The following is a 22,404-nucleotide window of genomic DNA, read 5'->3' as shown; positions in this document are numbered from 1 at the left end:
GATCAAGCAGCGAGTTCAAATCTGATGTGTCAGCAGATGATGTTATAAAGAGCAAATAGTCCAAGAGTAAAAAGTCAGGCATTCACAATATCAGCAAGGCTCTGACTGGACTGTTGGTTAGTAAGCTTTGATTGTTGTTTTTGTGGACTGATTTTTTGTCAGCCTTGTGATTTTCTGTGTCTGGTGGTATGAAACCTCAAATGTATGTGAAATAGGTATCATTAGAAGAAATAATGGTCCTTTGTGGCTCAGTTGGTAGAGCATGGTGCTTGTAACCCCAGGGTAGTGGGTTTGATTCCCTAGACCACCCATATGTTAAATGTATGCAGGCATGACTGTAAGTTGCTTTGGATAAAAGTGTCTGCTAAATGGCATTTATTATTATATGACATAACCACACAAGTTTTCCATCCGTGCTAAGCTTCTGCTGGTCTACTGTACAGTATTCTCTAAAATACATTACAATACTGTTGATTAACTCACGCTATACTAAGCTCCTAATTGGGAATATTTAGTTATATGAAATAATGAATGACTTCATGTCTCTTTCATTTTTCATGACACTACTGAAGCACACAAAGGATGATCATACTGGAGATGGACCAATTGCTGCGACTCACTCGACATGGCCATGTTTCCTGCACATCCACTCAGTAACTGGCGTTTTTCTCAGTAGTGAACGTAAAAAGTCCGAAATACAACCATTTTACTGACTGTGGGTGATGTCTATTAGTCTATGTTCTTATATAAATGACACAAATGAAAATTAAACGTTTCTATTGGTAAAATATGACATAGTACACAGGGCTGGTTTGCCGTAAAGCACTGTATATGTGTGTTGCTGGTTAACGATATATGCTAATTCCAGTTCTATCTGATCTTGGGTTAGGTGTTTCACTATTTCTGTTCATGAAACAGGTTTATCTATTTTTCCCAATGACTGCATAGTTTGTCCTGGTGGGGATCCGTAGTTGGTGGAATAACATTGTGAAGAAGAATGTTGATGTCAAAGTTGAAGAGGAGGACTCAGTGTTAAACAAACTTCGAATCGTGTCATTTGGTGAGTAACTGTCCCATACAGAACCGATTGATCAACATGGCATGTCACGATGTTAGCATTGTCACTGGTTGACATTTCACAATCACACCCTAAGTATAGCCCACGATAGGTATAGAGGCAGCAAAAATATTCCCTGCGGCGGTCAGGGGGAGCGATTTATGCTAGCTAACTGCTAAGGGAACTAACTGTAGCCTTTGCCTTGTTCAATTCTGTATTCTGATCTAGACTATAGTTATTGCCAGATTGCTTGGTCGTTCAAGTTTGTTTCTTCGTGCTCGTGGAGCAGCACAACCATGACCCGACTTGTTGATTGTCAGGAGTGGGCTAGCCAGCTGGTGGCCCGAGCAAAGCACTTCCGATTCTGATAACAAGTCAGCTGTTTAGATAGCTAGCTCAACATGACTAACTTTAGCTAGCTAAGTACAGTCAATATTCAGCTCTGTTGCCAATGTCAGCAACTGTACACATTGATCATAGATTTGCTGGAAATTCTGTATAGCTAGCTAGCTAGCTAACATTAGCTAGTTATTCAAATGACAAGGTAAAACATATCCAGTCCCCCTTAGTCTCTCTGCATCAAGCATCCTGTTGTTGATGACCTTATCTAACTAATCTGAAATATGCAAGTAATGTTCAGAGGTTGGTTTGGGTGGCAAGTTATGTCTTGTTGTTTGTAAGATGATGATGATGACTGTATGTTGTCTTTCAGCTTGTCCTGGCAGGAAACTTAGTAAAGGATCATGGGTAACACAGGCGACCGGATGTCCGGAGACCGCCATGGCGCCAAGGCCCATCGCTCTGACAGCAGAGACAAAGACCACGAGCCCAGCAAGATGGTGGACAGCACTGATGACCCTAACATCTTCAACACACACGGTCTGGGGTCCTCCAAGGTACCTCTGCTCTGGAACATAGGATCTTTGTGGGCAGGGGCGTAAAGACCATCACACTAAACAGTTGCATGAACAACAGATGCAGGGGGGTACATTTCCGGTGCAGATTAAGAGGATGACGATGGGAAGAGAAGTAGAAGCCATATTAGCCAAGTGAGATAAACCCTGGCTCTTTCTCAATTCATCTTTATCGATTCCTCTCTCCTCGCCTCCTCAAAACCCACTGGAGAAGAAGGTCCAATGTGAGGGACCTTGGACCTTTTCTTCCAAGGAGGCAAGGAGATAATATGCGAGGAATCACAAAAAGAGTGGAGCCCCTGTCATTCCCACATTTAGATTTAAACAGAGTTTCTTTTCTCCCGTTAGGTGTCGGACAAGGAGGAGCCCGACCTGGATGACCTGGTGAAGACCGGGCCTCAGTCCAGGCCCACGGTCATCCGCTGGGCCGGAGGAGGGAAGGAGGTTTACATCGCTGGATCCTTTAACAACTGGGGCAACAAGATCCACCTCAATAAGAGGTAGGGGAGGGCAAAGGAGAGGCCCTGGCCTGCATACTGCATTGCTGTTATACTATTTTATTAGTGACAACACTTTGACACAGTTAATAGTGCATTAGCAGTGTATTAACACAGTATTTCTTCGCCAAGCCACAATGACTTTGTAGCGATCCTGGACTTGCCAGAGGGAGAGCACCAGTACAAGTTCTTTGTGGACGGACAGTGGGTTCATGACCCCTCAGAGGTAAACCCTACATATGGCTCTGGCCTAAACTAGACTACTAGACTGATATACTTTTTTTTGCCTGTTAAAAAAAAATACATACACACAGTACATCCATTTTAAATGTGACAGGGATAGCACAATAAAGTCAGTGACTTATTTCCATTTATGATGTCATTTTTATTTTATTTTTTGGCCTAACCTGAACATATAAAGGTTTAATAATATATTTCAAATACAACAGTGCAGCTTTTTTCAGCCGTGTTTTGGTGATCCATCCACACGGGTTATTTGTTATTAACCCTGCTATAACACTCCCTTGTTTTGGTGATCCATCCACACGGGTTATTTGTTATTAACCCTGCTATAACACTCCATTGTTTTGGTGATCCATCCACACAGGTTATTTGTTATTAACCCTGCTATAACACTCCCTTGTTTTGGTGATCCATCCACACGGGTTATTTGTTATTAACCCTGCTATAACACTCCATTGTTTTGGTGATCCATCCACACGGGTTACGGGTTATTTGTTATTAACCCTGCTATAACACTCCCTTGTTTTGGTGATCCATCCACACGGGTTATTTGTTATTAACCCTGCTATAACACTCCATTGTTTTGGTGATCCATCCACACGGGTTATTTGTTATTAACCCTGCTATAACACTCCCTTGTTTTGGTGATCCATCCACACGGGTTATTTGTTATTAACCCTGCTATAACACTCCATTGTTTTGGTGATCCATCCACACGGGTTATTTGTTATTAACCCTGCTATAACACTCCCTTGTTTTGGTGATCCATCCACACGGTTTATTTGTTATTAACCCTGCTATAACACTCCATTGTTTTGGTGATCCATCCACACGGTTTATTTGTTATTAACCCTGCTATAACACTCCCTTGTTTTGGTGATCCATCCACACTGTTTATTTGTTATTAATCCTGCTATAACACTCCCTTGTTTTGGTGATCCATCCACATGGGTTATTTGTTATTAACCCTGCTATAACACTCCCTTGTTTTGGTGATCCATCCACACAGTTTATTTGTTATTAACCCTGCTATAACACTCCCTCCCGCAGCCTGTGGTGACCAGCCAGTTGGGCACCATCAACAACCTGATCGAGGTGAAGCAGTCAGACTTTGAGGTGTTTGATGCTCTGCAGGTGGACTCTCTGGAGTCTACCGACACCTCAGGTCAGTAGAGGCTCTAATCCTCTGTTGTCCTTTACATTAAGCTTGTATAGCCTTATCTATTTATGATTGGATTAGTAAAGACAGGGTTTTCATCCCCTGTTGTCCCTTTGGGTTAAGCATAGCCTTGTACTGACCAAGAGGTGCCGACTTAAGGTCATGCAAGTTTGGGCCAAGTTTCCTTCCTCATGGTAATCACTGATCTGTACATGATTGGGTAAGAGAAGGCAGGTTTTCCATCCTATCACCATTCAATCCTTTTCAGATCAGTGATTACTTCAAGGAAGGATGTAATATTTAATCCTGATCAGGTGTTTAGGATAAGTTATGTAAGTTGATGAAAACCCAAGAAATCAGTCACCATTTGAGAGTATATGAATGACATGCTGTGTGTGTCATTGTGTGTCCTTAGACCTGTCCAGCTCCCCTCCAGGTCCCTATGGACAGGAGCAGTACATGTTCAGGCCTGAGGAACGCTCCAAAGCCCCGCCCATCCTCCCCCCACACCTCCTCCAGGTCATCCTCAACAAGGACACTAACATCTCTGTGAGTTTCCTTCTGTTTCAGTCTCTCTCTCTCTCTCGCTCTCTCTCGCTCTCTCTCGCTCTCTCTCACTCTCTTTCTCTCTCTCTCGCTCTCTCTCTCTCTCTTTCTCTCTCTTTCTCTCTCTTTCTCTCTCTCTCGCTCTCTCTCGCTCTCTCTCGCTCTCTCTCTCTCTTTCTCTCTCTTCTCTCTCTCTCGCTCTCTCTCGCTCTCTCTCGCTCTCTCTCACTCTCTCGCTCTCTCTCTCTCTCTCTCACTCTCTCTCGCTCTCTCTCGCTCTCTCTCACTCTCTCTCTCTCTCTCTCTCTCGCTCTCTCTCACTCTCTCTCGCTCTCTTTCTTTCTCTCTCTCTCTCTCGCTCTCTCTCGCTCTCTCTCACTCTCTCTCACTCTCTCTCTCTCTTTCTCTCTCTCTCTCTCTCTCTCTCTCGCTCTCTCTCGCTCTCTCTCGCTCTCTCTCGCTCTCTCTCACTCTCTCTCTCTCTCTCTCACTCTCTCTCGCTCTCTTTCTCTCTCTTCTCTCTCTTTCTCGCTCTCTCTCGCTCTCTCTCACTCTCTCTCGCTCTCTCTCTCTCTCTCTCTCTCTCTCTCTTTCTTCTCTTCTCTCTCTCTCTCGCTCTCTCTCGCTCTCTCTCGCTCTCTCTCGCTCTCTTTCTCTCGCTCTCTCTCGCTCTCTCTCGCTCTCTCTCGCTCTCTCTCGCTCTCTCTCTTTCTCTCTCTCTTCTCTCTCTTTCGCTCTCTCTCTCTCTCTCTCTCTCGCTCTCTCTCGCTCTCTCTCGCTCTCTCTCTCTTTCTTTCTCTCTTTCTCTCTCTTTCTCTCTCTCTTTCTCTCTCTCTCTCTCTCTCTCTCTCGCTCTCTCTCGCTCTCTCTCACTCTCTCTCGCTCTCTTTCTCTCTCTTTCTCTCTCTTTCTCTCTCTCGCTCTCTCTCGCTCTCTCTCGCTCTCTCTCTCTCACTCTCTTTCTCTCTCTCTTTCTCTCTCTTCTCTCTCTCTCTCTCTCTCTCTCGCTCTCTCTCGCTCTCTCTCGCTCTCTCTCACTCTCTCTCTCTCTCTTTCTCTCTTTCTCTCTCTCGCTCTCTCTCTCTCGCTCTCTCTCACTCTCTCTCGCTCTCTTTCTCTCTTTCTCTCTCTCTCTCTCTCTCGCTCTCTGTCTCTCAATTACATTTGCTTTATTGGCATGATGTAACAATGTGCATAATGCCAAAGCTTACTTTGGAGATTAACAATATTAACATAATTAAACCATACAACCATGCATAATTAAACCATAGAACCATACATTGAACAATAACAATGGCATAGAGGACATGTGCATGTTAGTAGGTCTGTCACACACTGTCCCTCATCTTCTATCTGGCAGCAATGTAGTGTGCTGCCAACCCACAGCTCTCTGCGTCCTCCCCCAACAGGACGGGTAGTTTATTCTCATCAGAGAGGTCTTTGAAACCTTGAGTAAGGGTTTCACATTTGGGGAAATCACACTGTCTAATTGTTTTTTTGTTTTTTTTTAATTGTCAGGAAATGCAGTTCTGTCTCGGGTTCTGCTGTGGTGCAGTGGTTGCACAGCCTTTCCTCTGTAGGGAGCCAGGTTTTCCTGTGTCTATCCTTCTCAATGACAAGGCGGTGCTCACTGAGCCTGTACTTTCTCAAGGGTTTTCTGAATTTTTGATCAGTAACCAAGGTCAAATAGTTTGCCACGGTGTACTGTCGATTGTGCTCCCCAATAAGCAGTGGTGGAAAAAGTACCTAATTTTCATACTTGAGTAAGAGTAAATATACCTTAATAGAAAATTACTCAAGTAAAAGTGAAAGTCACCCAGTAAAATACTAAATATACTTTTAAATATACTTAAGTATCAAAAGTAAATATAATTGCTAAAATATACTTAAGTATCAAAAGTAAAAGTATAAATCATTTCGCATTCCTTATATTAAACAAACAAGACAGCACTATCTTGATTTTTTTTTTAAATGTACGGATAGCCAGGGGCACACTCAAACACTCATATACAAACGAAACACATGTGTTTAGAGAGTCCGCCAGATCAGAGGCAGTAGGGATGACCAGGGATGCTCTCTTGTTTAAAGTATTTTTACTTAAGTATTTTATGCCACTGTCAATAAGTATTGTAGTTTTGTTTTGACAGTGTTGTAATTTGGTTTATTCCGATTCATTGGATTTTCTGGTTCTGAGGATTCAGCGTGTTAGTAGAACTCAGCCCCAGGACCAGCTAGATGAGGGGACTCTGTTCTTTTTTCTCTCTCTCTCATTCAATTTCACTTTAAGGCCTTTATTGGCATGGGAAACATGTTAACATTGCCAAAGCAAGTGATAATAAACAAAAGTGAAATAAACAATACAAATTAACAGTAAACATTACAATCACAAAAGTTCCAAAATAATAAATACATTTCAAATGTTATATTATGTGCAAATAGTTCAAGTACAAAAGGGAAAATAGAAAATAGACCTGCTGTGATGGCACACTGGTATTTCACCCAGTAGATATGAGAGTTTATCAAAATTGTGTATGTTTAATATTGTCATACATTTGGCAGGAGGTTAGGAAGTGCAGCTCAGTTTCCACCTCATTTTGTAGGCAGTGTGCACATAGCCTGTATTCTCTTGAGAGCCAGGTCTTCCTATGGCGGCCTTTCTCATTAGCCCCAGGACCAGCTTGCTTAGGGGACTCTTCTCCAGGTTAATCTCTCTGTAGGTGATGGCTTTGTTATGGAAGGTTTCGGAATCGATTCCTTTTAGAAGGTTGTAGAATTTAACGTCTCTTTTCTGGATTTTTATAATTAGCGGGTATCGACCTAATTCTGCTCTGCATGCATTATTTGGTGTTTTACGTTGTACACAAAGAATATTTTTGATAAATGTTTGTCCCATTTTGTGAATTCTTGGTTGGTGAGCAAACCCCAGACCTCTCAACCATATGGGTTCTATAACTGATTCAAGCATTTTTAGCCAGATCCTAAATGGTATGTCAAATTTTATTTTCATTTTGATGGCATAGAAGGCCCTTCTTCCCTTGTCTCTCAGATCGTTCTCAGCTTTGTGAAAGTTACCTGTGGCGCTGATGTGTAGGCCGAGGTACAGTGGGGCAAAAAAGTATTTAGTCAGCCACCAATTGTGCAAGTTCTCCCACTTAAAAAAATGAGAGAGGCCTGTAATTTTCATCATAGGTATACTTCAACTATGACAGACAAAATTAGGAAAAAAATCCAGAAAATCACATTTTTTGGATTTTTAATGAATTTATTTGCAAATTATGGTGGAAAATAAGTATTTGGTCAATAACAAAAGTTTATCTCAATACTTTGTTATATACCCTTTGTTGGCAATGACAGAGGTCAAACGTTTTCTGTAAGTCTTCACAAGGTTTTCACACACTGTTGCTGGTATTTTGGCTCATTCCTCCATGCAGATCTCCTCTAGAGCAGTGATGTTTTGGGGCTGTTGCTGGGCAACACGGACTTTCAACTCCCTCCAAAGATTTTCTATGGGGTTGAGATCTGGAGACTGGCTAGGCCACTCCAGGACCTTGAAATGCTTCTTACGAAGCCACTCCTTCGTTGCCCGGGCGGTGTGTTTGGGATCATTGTCATGCTGAAAGACCCAGCCACGTTTCATCTTCAATGCCCTTGCTGATGGAAGGAGGTTTTCACTCAAAATCTCACGATACATGGCCCCATTCATTCTTTCCTTTACACGGATCAGTCGTCCTGGTCCCTTTGCAGAAAAACAGCCCCAAAGCATGATGTTTCCACCCCCATGCTTCACAGTAGGTATGGTGTTCTTTGGATGCAACTCAGCATTCTTTGTCCTCCAAACACGACGAGTTGAGTTTTTACCAAAAAGTTATATTTTGGTTTCATCTGACCATATGACATTCTCCCAATCTTCTTCTGGATCATCCAAATGCTCTCTAGCAAACTTCAGACGGGCCTGGACATGTACTGGCTTAAGCAGGGGGACACGTCTGGCACTGCAGGATTTGAGTCCCTGGCGGCGTAGGTTGTTACTGATGGTAGGCTTTGTTACTTTGGTCCCAGCTCTCTGCAGGTCATTCACTAGGTCCCCCCATGTGGTTCTGGGATTTTTGCTCACCGTTCTTGTGATGATTTTGACCCCAACGGGGTGAGATCTTGCGCGGAGCCCCAGATCGAGGGAGATTATCAGTGGTCTTGTATGTCTTCCATTTCCTAATAATTGCTCCCACAGTTGATTTCTTCAAACCAAGCTGCTTACCTATTGCAGATTCAGTCTTCCCAGCCTGGTGCAGGTCTACAATTTTGTTTCTGGTGTCCTTTGACAGCTCTTTGGTCTTGGCCATAGTGGAGTTTGGAGTGTGACTGTTTGAGGTTGTGGACAGGTGTCTTTTATACTGATAACAAGTTCAAACAGGTGCCATTAATACAGGTAACGAGTGGAGGACAGAGGAGCCACTTAAAGAAGAAGTTACAGGTCTGTGAGAGCCAGAAATCTTGCTTGTGACCAAATACTTATTTTCCACCATAATTTGCAAATAAATTCATTAAAAATCCTACAATGTTATTTTCTGGATTTTTTTTTCTCATTTTGTCTGTCATATTTGAAGCATACCTATGATGAAAATTCCAGGCCTGTCTCATCTTTTTAAGTGGGAGAGCTTGCACAATTGGTGGCTGACTAAATACTTTTTTTGCCCCACTGTATGTATAGTTTTTTTGTGTGCTCTAGGGCAATGATGTCTAGATGGAATTTGTAGTTGTGGTCCTGGCAACTGAACCTTTTTTGGAACACCATTATTTTTTGTCTTACTGAGATTTACTCAGGGCCCAGGTCTGACAGTGCCGAAGATCTAGGTGCTGCTGTAGGCCCTCCTTGGTTGTGGACAGAAGCACCAGATCATCAGCAAACAGTAGACATTTGACTTCAGATTCTAGTAGGGTGAGACCGGGTGCTGCAGACTTTTCTAGTGCCCGCGCCAATTCGTTGATATATATGTTGAAGAGGGTGGGGCTTAAGCTGCATCCTTGTCTCACCCCATGGCCCTGTGTATCATGACACTAGGCAAGACCCAAATGCAGACACAGGAGGCAGATGGTTGGAGTTTAAGATGTTTAATAAATCCAAAAGGAATAGACAAGAGAATGGTCATGGTCAGGCAAAAGGTCATAACCAGATCAGAGTCCAGGAGGTACAGAGTGGCAGGCAAGCTCGAGGTCAGGGCAGGCAGAATGGTCTGGCAGGCAGGTACAGAGTCCAGAATAGGCAAGGGTCAAAACTGGGAGGACTAGAAAAAGGAAAATGGGAAAAACGCTGGTAGGCTTGAACGTACAAGACGAACTGGCTCAGAGAGACAGGAAACACAGGGATAAATACACTGGTACAGAGAGACAGGAAACACAGGGATAAATACACTGGTACAGAGAGACAGGCAACACAGGGATAAATACACTGGTACAGAGAGACAGGCAACACAGGGATAAATACACTGGTACAGAGAGACAGGAAACACAGGGATAAATACACTGGTACAGAGAGACAGGCAACACAGGGATAAATACACTGGTACAGAGAGACAGGAAACACAGGGATAAATACACTGGTACAGAGAGACAGGAAACACAGGGATAAATACACTGGTACAGAGAGACAGGAAACACAGGGATAAATACACTGGTACAGAGAGACAGGAAACACAGGGATAAATACACTGGTACAAGAGACCGGTAACACAGGGATAAATACACTGGGGAAAACAAGCGACACCTGGAGGGGGTGGAGACAATAATGAGGACAGGTGAAAGAGATCAGGGTGTGGCAGTGGAAAGAAATGTGTTTTTTGCCAATTTTAACCGCACACTTGTTGTTTGTGTACATGGATTTTATAATGTGCTATGTTTTTCCCCCAACACCATTTTCCATCAATTTGTACAGCAGACCCTCATGCCAAAATGAGTCTAAAACCTTTTTGAAATCAACAAAGCATGAGAAGACTTTGCCTTTGTTTTGTTTGTTTGTCAGTTAGGGTGTGCAGGGTGAATACGAGGTCTGTCTCACGGTAATTTGGTATGAAGCCAATTTTACATTTGCTCAGTTAAATAGTTTTCACTGAGGAAATGTACGCGTCTGCTGTTAATGATAATGCAGAGGATTTCCCCAAGGTTGCTGTTGACACATATCCCACTGTAGTTATTGGGGTCAAATGAGTCTCCACTTTTGTGAATTGGGGTGATCAGTCGTTGGTTTCAAATATTGGGGAAGATGCCAGAGCCAAGGATGATGTTAAACAGTTTAAGCCATTTGGAATTTGTGGTCTGTATATTTTATCATTTAATTTAGGATACCATCAACATCACAGGCCTTTTTGGGTTGGAGGGTTTAGTATTTTGTCCTGTAGTTCATTCAATGAAATTAGAGAATCCAGTGGGTTCTGGTAGTCTTTAATAGTTGATTCTAAGATTTGTATTTCATCATGTATACTATGTTTTTGTTGTTTGTTCTTTGTTAAAGAGCCAAAACGATTGGAGAAGTGGTTTTCCCATACATCTCCGTTTTGGATAGATAACTCTTCGTGTTGTTGTTTGTTTAGTGTTTTCCAATTTTCCCAGAAGTGGAAAGAGTCTATGGATTCTTCAATTACATTGAGCTGATTTCTGACTTGCTGTTCCTTCTTTTTCCGTTGTGTATTTCTGTATTGTTTTAGTGATTCAACATAGTAAAGGCGTAGACTCAGGTTTTCTGGGTCTCTATGTTTTTGGTTGACTAGGTTTCTCAATTTCTTTCTTAGGTTTTTGCATTCTTCATCAAACCATTTGTCATTGTTGTTCATTTTCTTCGGTTTTTTGTTTTACATTTTTTAGATTTGATAGGGAAGCTGAGAGGTCAAATATACTGTTTAGGTTTTCTACTGCAAAGTTTACACCTTCACTATTATAGTGGAAAGTTTTGTCCAGGAAGTTGTCTAAATGGGATAGAATTTGTTGTTGCCTAATTGTTTTTTGGTAGGTTTATACTACTTTCCTTCCGTAGCATTTCTTAATATTATACTTCTCTCTATCTGTCTCCCTCTCTCTTTCTCTCTCCCTCATCTTCTCTGATCTTCTCTCTGTCTGTCTCCCTCTCTCTTTCTCTCTCCCTCATCTTCTCTGATCTTCTCTCTATCTGTCTCCCTCTCTCTTTCTCTCTCCCTCATCTTCTCTGATCTTCTCTCTGTCTCTCTCTCCCTTTCTCATTCTCTTTCTCTCTCCCTCATCTTCTCTGATCTTCTCTCTGTCTCTCTCTCCCTTTCTCATTCTCTTTCTCTCTCCCTCATCTTCTCTGATCTTCTCTCTGTCTCTCTCTCCCTTTCTCATTCTCTTTCTCTCTCCCTCATCTTCTCTGATCTTCTCTCTGTCTCTCTCTCCCTTTCTCTTTCTCGCTCCCTCATCTTCTCTGATCTTCTCTCTGTCTCTCTCTCCCTTTCTCATTCTCTTTCTCTCTCCCTCATCTTCTCTGATCTTCTCTCTCTCTCTCTCCCTTTCTCATTCTCTTTCTCTCTCCCTCATCTTCTCTGATCTTCTCTCTGTCTCTCTCTCCCTTTCTCATTCTCTTTCTCTCTCCCTCATCTTCTCTGATCTTCTCTCTGTCTCTCTCTCCCTTTCTCATTCTCTTTCTCGCTCCCTCATCTTCTCTGATCTTCTCTCTGTCTCTCTCTCCCTTTCTCATTCTCTTTCTCTCTCCCTCATCTTCTCTGATCTTCTCTCTGTCTCTCTCTCCCTTTCTCATTCTCTTTCTCTCTCCCTCATCTTCTCTGATCTTCTCTCTGTCTCTCTCTCCCTTTCTCATTCTCTTTCTCTCTCCCTCATCTTCTCTGATCTTCTCTCTGTCTCTCTCTCCCTTTCTCATTCTCTTTCGCTCTCCCTCATCTTCTCTGATCTTCTCTCTGTCTCTCTCTCCCTTTCTCATTCTCTTTCTCTCTCCCTCATCTTCTCTGATCTTCTCTCTGTCTCTCTCTCCCTTTCTCATTCTCTTTCTCTCTCCCTCATCTTCTCTGATCTTTCTCTGTCTCTCTCTCCCTTTCTCATTCTCTTTCTCTCTCCCTCATCTTCTCTGATCTTCTCTCTGTCTCTCTCTCCCTTTCTCATTCTCTTTCTCTCTCCCTCATCTTCTCTGATCTTCTCTGTCTCTCTCTCCCTTTCTCATTCTCTTTCGCTCTCCCTCATCTTCTTTGATCTTCTCTCTGTCTCTCTCCCTTTCTCATTCTCTTTCTCTCTCCCTCATCTTCTCTGATCTTCTCTCTGTCTCTCTCTCCCTTTCTCATTCTCTTTCTCTCTCCCTCATCTTCTCTGATCTTCTCTCTGTCTCTCTCTCCCTTTCTCATTCTCTTTCTCTCTCCCTCATCTTCTCTGATCTTCTCTCTGTCTCTCTCTCCCTTTCTCATTCTCTTTCTCTCTCCCTCATCTTCTCTGATCTTCTCTCTGTCTCTCTCTCCCTTTCTCATTCTCTCTCCCTCATCTTCTCTGATCTTCTCTCTGTCTCTCTCTCCCTTTCTCATTCTCTTTCTCTCTCCCTCATCTTCTCTGATCTTCTCTCTGTCTCTCTCTCCCTTTCTCATTCTCTTTCTCTCTCCCTCATCTTCTCTGATCTTCTCTCTGTCTCTCTCTCCCTTTCTCATTCTCTTTCTCTCTCCCTCATCTTCTCTGATCTTCTCTCTGTCTCTCTCTCCCTTTCTCATTCTCTTTCGCTCTCCCATCACTGCATTGTAAATTCCAATTTGGAACCATCTTGATTACTAATTCGTCTTCTCTCTCTCTTCCTCTCCTACAGTGCGACCCAGCCTTGCTGCCTGAACCCAACCATGTGATGCTCAACCATCTGTATGCGCTCTCAATAAAGGTACTGTAGGAGGGCAGCAGCATCCTCTATCCCACTTCTTACTGCAATACTTATGGATTGAGTAATGGTCTCATCCATAGCATAACATAGCATAACATAGCATTAGTGTCTGTCTGTCTGTCTGTCTGTCTGTCTGTCTGTCTGTCTGTCTGTCTGTCTGTCTGTCTGTCTGTCTGTCTGTCTGTCTGTCTGTCTGTCTCACACAATCACACTCTCTATCTGTCCTCTCCCTCAGGATGGAGTGATGGTACTCAGTGCGACTCACAGATATAAGAAGAAGTATGTCACATCTCTGCTCTACAAGCCCATCTAACCTGTGTGTGTAGGTGCACAGTGCTATAGAGGGCAGCATGTTAATACTGCGCTGGGTTTATCCATGACATGTAGTTGAGATTGGACTAAACTAACAGTTTACAAAAGAGCTGGGGGCATGTGGCTGAGACTGGGGGGCAAATCTCAAGACACCCTTTTCCCTGTAGAGTGCACTACACAATGTAGCACTCAGCAAATGGTTCAAAGTAGTGCACTCAATGTGGAGTAGGGTGTCATTTGAGCTTCAGCCTGTGACTTCACAAGGAGAAATACTGAAAGTGAACTGTGGCGTTTTCCCATAATGCACCCATAGTTGAATAGCAATAAGGGACTGAAAGAAACCACTGTGTGTGTTTGTGTGTGCAGCACTTAGGCTGCGTTTACACAGGCATCCCAATTCTGATCCTTTTTTTCTACTAATTGGTCTTTTGATCTTTTCACATCAGATCTTTTTCAGAGCTGATCTGATTGGTCAATTAGTGGAAAAAATATCAGAATTGGGCTGCCTGTGTAAACGCAGCCTTAGATTCTTTGTGGGTACGTAGAAAGAACAATTGGTTCCATTAAAAACATACGGGTTTGAAGACAAGTCTGCTGATGGGACTGTAAAACACATATAATCAACATGACGATTTATTAAATTAGCTTTTGAAAGATTATGTACACGGAAAGAGGGCAGTTGAATGTTTCTGGCTTGGATTTAGTGTCCCAATCTTTCTCCATATTTTTACTGTAATTGGACAGTGACTAGACTAAATGGAGGATTCTGCAGGGTCTTCCTTGTTATTACTGTAATTGGACAGTGACTAGACTAAATGGAGGATTCTGCAGAGACTTCCTTGTTATTACTGTAATTGGACAGTGACTAGACTAAATGGAGGATTCTGCAGAGAATCCCTGTTTGATTCCAAAGGGACGATGACCACTGATAAAATCAGGATATGCAATTGGATAGGCTGTGTAATTTGAATTGAACTGAAGTATAACAAACTATGGGTATTAAATGGTATATCCCATTTAATCACTTTAAACTAAAGGCCTCATATTACATATCAAGTAGGAGTTGTGAAATGTTGGCCTGTGTCCTGTAGATCTCTGCTTAGTTCTGCTATTGCCTTCATGAAAGGATGCTGCAAGCACTTTAGCTACACGTGTGTCTCCAAAAAATGCTTTGAGCAGGACTGTTGACATAAACCTTTAACTATGCAGGTACACGGACACATCTGGTAGCTTTACATTGAACCTCAGTGTCCAGTCTGCATGTTAGAGATGGAGAAATAGCTGTTCTGTGTGTTTTTTTTTTTTCATTCTATTTTCTATTTATCCAATAGAAATCGATGTATCTGTTACATTTTCTGTATTTATAGCAAAGAAACAAACAAATAATGGTTTGTCTTGAATGTCGTGCATGATTTGAATGTCTAATGCGAACAGTTTACTGTGGAATGTGTGGTGGATTTCACAACTGTGATTCTATCAAGATTAAACATTTGTGGCAAATTGCCAATATTGATTTCATAAGAATGTTAAGTGTAATTTACTTTCAATAATGTTAAATTATGTTAAACTACTCAGATTTGACCATAAATGTATTTAATTTGGATCATTTTGAGAGAATATTGTACCTATTGCTAGGTAGGTGATATACTCCAAAGAGAAGATAATATATAATTACACATTTTATTTGAAGAAACTGAGAAAACGCTATCTCTCGTACTGTTTGAGAATATAGGATATTCTGGTGCTTTATTTGGCAAAAAACAAAACTTGAATTTTAAAACTGTTAGCTAACATGTTTGTTTTTGAAAGTACTTTGCAGCATCACTGTGTAAGCCATGTACTATAGAAGGTTGTTTCACTTGTTTGCAAATAAAAAAGGGAAGACGTGTTGACCCTGAATATCAGTTGTGCCTACTAAATAGTATCTTTACCTAATGTGAGTGACTGGCTAGATTACATTTGCCCTAGGCTTTAGAAAACATGGCTGGGGTCAATTTGAATTGAAGTCAACCAATTCAGGAAGTTAACAGAAATTCCAATTCAATAATTACATTTAAAAAAATATATTTTGAACAATTTCTCATAAAATGACAAGCTATTTATTTATGTCAAATCACATCCTGAATTGAGTGTCTTCAATTTGAATTGACCCCAACCCTGGTAGAAAATATAGAATAGGACAAGCATGAAGCTAATCAGTAAATGTGGAGATTTGTGTGTATTCCTCTTGCTCGGTGTCTAAACACAAATGTTTGGCTACCGACACACATTACATTAAAAGATGTGACAAAGTTTTTTTTAAATACATTTTTATTTATTTTTTGGAACCCAAAAGCCCTCATTGTGATAACACTGTGGCAACACAACACACACACACACACACACACACACACACACAGTGACCATCTTCAGAGACGGAGCTCATAGACGAGCTCTGTGTCGGCATCCTAGTTAGCTTCATCAGCGCACACTTTATCACACACAGAGCCTGACAAACCAAGCTGCTCTTCGATTTCAATCACATAGCATTAAATCTAAGTTTCAGGACCAACTATTAGACACAGCTAAATACTTCTGTTTGATTCCGTTCTACACAGCGCATTAAAAAGGCCTTGTTCACGCTCTTTGGCCTTGTTCAGTTCTACTCTGATCCAATCTGACATAATCCTGTACATCTATGGTTGGTTGGTTGGTTATTTCTACTTTGGTATAAAATATGAATCTTCCCTAATCGTTCTATGAATCTTCTCATCAAATCCTTATTTTTCCAAAAGAACCCCACAGCGTGGGCTTTTATATTAGAATGTTTGTTATATTAGAATGTTTTATATTCAAATCCCCTCTAGGGATTTTCAATTGAGTGGAGCGCAAACAAGACGTTGTTGGCAGATCTACTGTGATATATATATATACCTAGGATAGACACCAAGCGCTATTAACTCCAAGGGCTCTATTCAATCCACATCGCGGAAGTTCAGCTTTACAGCGTGTTTGAAATTTTTAAAAAGCAATGTTCCCCGCTTTAGTGCAGGCTGCATTCACGGTAAACGCTGCATATGTTGGATCATTTGGAAATGACCTTTACATTTCTGTTGCAGAATCCGTAACGCTTCAGCTTTCAAGATCGAATAGAGTTCCAAGTAAGTGTTGGGAGCAAATTGCAGTGGCCAAGCTACTTTTAAAGGCAAGCATCCGAAGGTTAATTATAGGTGGGTGTGTAAGTAATAATACTGGTTCCACTTATAGCCTAAGAAAAGGCAGATATTTGTGATTTCATAAAAGACGTGGCTATCTTATTACAATCTGGCATAATCTAAAAACTAAACGAACAAACCATACAAAGCAGGAAAATAAACACTTAAGAAAGCAAAAATATTGTTAATATAATGATGCGTAACATCAAAATAAAATAGATTTAGTGTAGAGCTATTGCACAGCTACCCAGATATTCAACGTTTGCATACAAAGCAAATGTCTGACATGATTATCCACACACCAAAAGGTCAGCCAACAGAACACAGTGAAAAGCAAGTCATTTACAGTGTGAACATTGCCAAATGTACAGCAAGAACATACAACACAATCAAAAGCAGCATAGGAAGAAACACCTTTGGGTGTGACATCACCAATGGGGAAATCTACAACATTGGTCCCACCAGTAGCCTGCCAAAGTTTGTAACACCTAAAAGGACACAGAACATTTAGCCAACAACACCATGGGAATGCAATGAAGGTCTTAACCGAGACAAAAAGTCCAATGGAAATGTAACAATCACAATAGTATTCTCTGTTTTAGTGGTACATCTCTCACATGAGCACAGTTTAAGTTTTTGGAATTCACAAAGCAATAGAAGCCTAGTGTGAAAGATTCACTTTTAGAAATGTTTGGTCCATTTATGACAAGATGTGCTCGTTATAAAGCACATTTATAATCTAACGGTTACCATCTCTCTGGTTCAAATGGCTCTCAAAGAGCAGCCAATTAAATATCTCCATCATGATGTCATAAATGATCTCATATACTGGGCTGATGATGACTTCCTATAGTCACACCATTCCTACAGTATGTCATTCGCATGGGTAAGGCAAACAAGGACGTGAAGAGTTCAAAGTTCAAACTTTGGCAAGTATTGGTGATCCCATGTTCCACAAACAAATGTTTAGATTTTTCCTTTTAAAACTTCTTTCATGCATCAACACTGCATAAAAACTTCACTTTGTTTCAGTCAGTAGTATTCCTAAGTTAGTAGAAGATAGTTATTAGTATAATATTGCACCAACGGTCTTTTTCACTTATCAAGAGTGGTTAAATACTTTAGTTCCAGTGTCAGGCAAAAAACCAAAAAGCTGGTGCGCCATGATCATTCAATAAACAACGTAATTATTGCACATGCTCGTCTGAGGACTCCTAAAGAGGAGCTTGAATACGCATGTTCGGCCTCGGTCCATTTCAGCCCCTAGCCCCTTCTTTCAGCCTTTACCCTATCAGCGTTAGATCAGCCAGGACTGGATAGATAAAAGCAACACAGTGGAAGCTCAACTTAACTTATCGGAGGACTAGGTGAAGCCATCAACATATTGCTTTCACCTATCCAGTCTATTCAGATCTGTGAATACCGATGGAGTAGGAGCGAGGGGAAGTGGCTAGTAATTGAAATGGAACTGGGCCTTTGTTCTGCTATCCAGAACCCTTGGCTAATGGCAGACAGACCATCCACAGACTTCATCCTCCACAGATAAATATAGCAAACAATTACCTAGAAGTGTTACACCTATACATTCCTCCACTGTGATTCCAGCAGATCTAGCTAGATTGTGGATGTTATTCAACTTTTTTGCATTGTACTTGCAAAGAAAATCCTCATTGATGAAATGCCACGAGGATAAAGGTTGCATTTCTGTGGCAGTGAAAGTTGAATATTTGTTTTGAAAGAAATTGATTGTTCATGTATGTCTGTGAACGTATGTGTGTGACGCGGGTACTGTCACAGAAATAGAATGAATAGAATGGGCGTCCCTATTGCCAGGGTTAGAGGTTCCAAGCCTATTATATTTATATGGGTACCGTACTGTTTGAATACTATACATTTCCTTTCTCAAGCCATGAGTTCACATGCATTGACACTTATCCCATCCAAAAACTGCCAGGCAGAAGAGCACAATCTACTATGCTCCATGTAGAAGCTTCCCTTAGCTACAGATCTAGGATCAGCCTACCTTCCCCAAATCCCATTACCTTTACCATTGGGGAAAAGGCAAATCTGACCTTAGCTCAATGTCTAGGGGCAGCTTTATCCTACTCCTTCTACAGCAGTCAAGGGCGCACATTACTGTAACCATCAGAGGTACGTTTCAAACCACCTTCTTCTTCACGCTCACAACAAGGTAATCATCAGACTGGACCAACCGTCTCTGGAGCTCAAAGACTCCAACAGAAGAACAAGGGTGGAGGTGGGGGAAAGAGAACAGTCAAAAGGAGGGTGGAGGAATGACACTAAAGGAGTAAGAGTTCAGGTAAGGCCCAAGGTGTAGGAGGCAGGAGCATTGGGCACAAATTGCCGGCAGGAGAGAAGTGGAGGAGAGATAGGAGAGAAAGAAGCATGGAGTGATCTGAGGAGGGACGTTGGATGCTAGAGATGAGGCAACGAGGAGGAGGGGTCGTGGCTGTTCTGGCGGTGACGTCAGAGTTCAGAGGTCGTGGTGTTAGGCTGGCTGGTTCCTATAACAGGTCATCACCTAAAACAGGCACTGGCTGCTGCGCTTCCTGGTTCCTGGACGCTGATTTGACGTTGCCGGGGCGTCGCCAGGCTTCAAGAAACTCCAATCAGTAGGCCGTTCATTGCCGGGACTTCGGTCTTCAGCTAAAGGGAGAAGAGGGGAATAAAGACTAGATTATTCACTGCTACACTCCTGTTACATACACAGATGGAGAGAAGATGCCACAGCCAAAAAGTTGATGAACTTTTTTTAAACATCACACCGCAATGAAGAGTAGAGTATGCAAAGTTGAGGTTTATCTGCAAATGATTCTGAAGATTTGTTGAGGTTAATGGAATATTCATGTTTCAAATTTGTTTTGCCTTGTTAGTATGAAACCACACAATAGCTATTATGCTTGCAGATGAAGTGAAGCTGAAAATGGCTATCTAAAATGTGTTATGTAAGCCTCCCCTCAGTAAGTAGCTGACCTGTAAGTTTAAATTCCAGTAAGTCTTAAAAGCTTCAGCTTGCCCTGGCTTTCAGCCAATCGTGTGCAAGCACCCCACCCCCCCATCTCCCCCTTCAGGTTTTCCATGATTTATATGAATTGGTTCCTATGACATATCTATACGCTTATGATAGTCCTTGATGATTATTATTCTGTTGTTTGATTGGATGGTAAAGCAGTGATGTCACACAGCATGACAGCCACAGCGTGCCAAACCCTTTACCAGCATAAGGAGAGGAAGAGGAGGAGCTTAGGGAAGAAATCCTCCTCTCGTTCTTCTGGAGGTACTCAGGGGAAAAGAGGAGGACAAGAGGAAGGAGAGGAAGGAGGGAGGATGAAGGAACAGGTGGAACAGACAGGGTGGGTGCAAAACAGTGACAGTAGAGAGAGACTACAGTACTGACACTGAGACAATGAACAATACACATTAACACCATCTGATGTGTATACAGGATATGTCAAGGAAAATGATCATCTTTTACCTCCAAGTTAGTCCTTGCTTTTTTCAGCACATCTCGAGTCCTTGATACTGTAATATAAAAAATCAAATAAAAAATCTAACTAGGACCCTTTGCTGTAACACCAATGTAACACACACATACACACACACACACACACTCACGCTGGTTGACGATGAAGTGCTCCATGCTCTCCTTGGTGCGGCTGGTGCTCCTCAGTCTCTGGACGGTTCCCTGGAGAACCTCCTCCTGCTCCGAGATACGCCCTCTCAGAGACAGAATCTCCTCCTTCATACATTGCTCCTGCAGGGGTCACAGCAATCAATCAGTAGACTGATCAATCAACTCAATAATTCAAAACATCAATAAACCAAACACCAGTTCATATGTCTGACTAGCTTAGAACCTGCATCATCAACAGAGAGCCTCAAAGCCACCACACGACTGACACATGATGTCACAAACCATCAATTACAACAACTCAACAAAATAATATATTGGTAGTAAATCATGTATTCGGTACCTTCTTAAGGTTGTGGGTGGAGCGGTCGGTGCTGGGCAGGGCAGCCCTCCAGAACATCTTCAGCAGGGACACAGCCTCCTCCAGGATCTGTCTCAGGGTCTTGGTGTTAGACAACAGAGTCCTCACACAACCATAGTCCAGGAGGACCTAGACAGAGACAGGATCATAATATTCCCTGAAAGTAGCTGTAGCGACAGACTATTCACATCGAGAAGGTGGCCAGCACATACACAAGATTTGGCTATGAGTTTCAGGATTAGGTCATCACTTACTCAGATGTTGGCACAAATAGATAATAGAACTAGTTTCCCTGTGCCACCCACCCCCCCACCCCATCACTACCCCCTTACCTGGTCCTGGCTGTCTACCAGCATTGATTGGCTGAGGCAGGCCTGAAGGGCTGTTTCCATTCTCTGGACCAGACTCCTCCCCTCCAGGACCTGCTGCTGCAGGGCGCTGTAATCGTCCACGTGCCCGATGGCGTGGCGTCCGTTCCGGTTAGAGAACGAGCCGTCCGGGGCGTCCCCCTGCAGGTCTGAGTGGGGGTCCAGATCTAACGGATGTCATCATTTTATGAAGAGATAATTGGGGATGTTATTAGTTAGTTATTTTAATTTTATAAGAGTGATTAACTTCCTTAAAAACATCCTTCCTGGACTATTTGTGTAGACTTGTGTAAACTCCTTCAGATGTGTGAATCAGATATGTAAAACTGTAATTTCTCCATTTGTCACACATCATACAGAGAAGGAACAGGATGCAGTGCCGTTAGAACTAGAGTCACACCGTTGGCAGTGAGCGGGGTCTCCACCAGATCTGTGTAGGGGACGTGGTATGGAGAACCACAGTTAAACAACCCAATGTCTCTGACCGGAGGAGACGGCGCTGGGTCTGCAGAACACACACAGAGACAGACAGGGATGCTTGGTCACCACACACACACACACACAACCCTGAGCATTCAACTACATTTAATGAATGATAATGCTTCAAATCAAACATTTCACTCATTAGTCTGTTGTTAATGGTTCATTAAACACGTCAATCAGTTAGTTCAATGGGATTTACATGAGACAAACTTTCTGGACTCTTCTGTCCCATTCATTGTGTTGAAGAGTGAGCCAATATCAAGCGTAAGCTGGCGTTGAGTGTTGGTGCCTATCAAGCTGATATCAAAATGTATTTCCATACTGTAACCTCAAACCACATCATCACACCACACAACACCCCCCTCACCATGTAGTAGCTGCCGTCTGTAGAGGCTGTCCCTCTGGGGGCTGTCTGTAAGGGCACTGAGAGACGGGGTACGAGGGGGCTCCATCCCCCCAATGCTCCCCAGCCCTCCGTGGACGCCCCCACCCAGCTTCTGCTCCAGATGTTTGTGGAGCTCCAGCTGTTTCAGGACACTGTTCTCCTGGACACTGCTCTGGAGCTGGGCTCTGAGGCTCCTCACCTCCCCTAGCAGCTCCCCCAGCTCCCCGGGCAGGGGCAGGGCAGGGACCCTCCCGTACTGGCCCTCACACAGAAACTCTGTCAATCCCAATAATAGTGTTAGTCAACATAACAGAATGAATGTCATTGGCCCACGGCAAGTATCAAAATAACAGAGTGAATGTCA

General features: G+C 42.5%; 2 protein-coding genes across 9 annotated transcripts in view; one reads left to right on the top strand and one right to left on the bottom strand.

The window, feature by feature from the left end:
- Positions 1–929: 929 nt before the first annotated feature.
- On the top strand, positions 930–15,501 carry LOC112260862 (5'-AMP-activated protein kinase subunit beta-2). The gene is made up of 8 exons (XM_024436224.2): positions 930–1,060; positions 1,770–1,953; positions 2,320–2,471; positions 2,601–2,694; positions 3,762–3,876; positions 4,286–4,419; positions 13,217–13,285; positions 13,521–15,501. Exons 2-8 carry the CDS (start codon positions 1,801–1,803, stop codon positions 13,596–13,598), a joined length of 795 nt encoding a protein of 264 aa, XP_024291992.1. The 5' UTR covers positions 930–1,060; positions 1,770–1,800; the 3' UTR covers positions 13,599–15,501.
- A 388-nt stretch (positions 15,502–15,889) lies between these two features.
- LOC112259651 (myomegalin) overlaps positions 15,890–22,404 on the bottom strand; it is a 113,561-nt gene continuing 107,046 nt past the window's right edge. For 6 of the 8 annotated variants that reach the window (XM_042329008.1, XM_042329001.1, XM_042329007.1 and 3 more), the window contains 8 exons: positions 22,023–22,316; positions 21,573–21,677; positions 21,137–21,339; positions 20,787–20,933; positions 20,428–20,566; positions 20,288–20,334; positions 20,029–20,083; positions 15,890–19,458 (listed from right to left, as the gene is read on the bottom strand). In XM_042329008.1, the coding sequence (XP_042184942.1) occupies positions 19,334–19,458; positions 20,029–20,083; positions 20,288–20,334; positions 20,428–20,566; positions 20,787–20,933; positions 21,137–21,339; positions 21,573–21,677; positions 22,023–22,316 (1,115 nt within the window). In that variant the 3' untranslated portion in view covers positions 15,890–19,333. The remainder of the gene's footprint in view (positions 19,459–20,028; positions 20,084–20,287; positions 20,335–20,427; positions 20,567–20,786; positions 20,934–21,136; positions 21,340–21,572; positions 21,678–22,022; positions 22,317–22,404) is intronic. The other 2 variants (XM_042329006.1, XM_042329005.1) reach the window with 2 other exon arrangements.

The sequence above is a fragment of the Oncorhynchus tshawytscha genome, linkage group LG10, assembly GCF_018296145.1.
Source record: "Oncorhynchus tshawytscha isolate Ot180627B linkage group LG10, Otsh_v2.0, whole genome shotgun sequence".
NCBI classification, from domain to species: Eukaryota; Metazoa; Chordata; class Actinopteri; order Salmoniformes; family Salmonidae; genus Oncorhynchus; species Oncorhynchus tshawytscha.
Note: the sequence above shows the minus strand (reverse complement) of the source record. Positions and strands in the feature narration are given on the sequence as shown.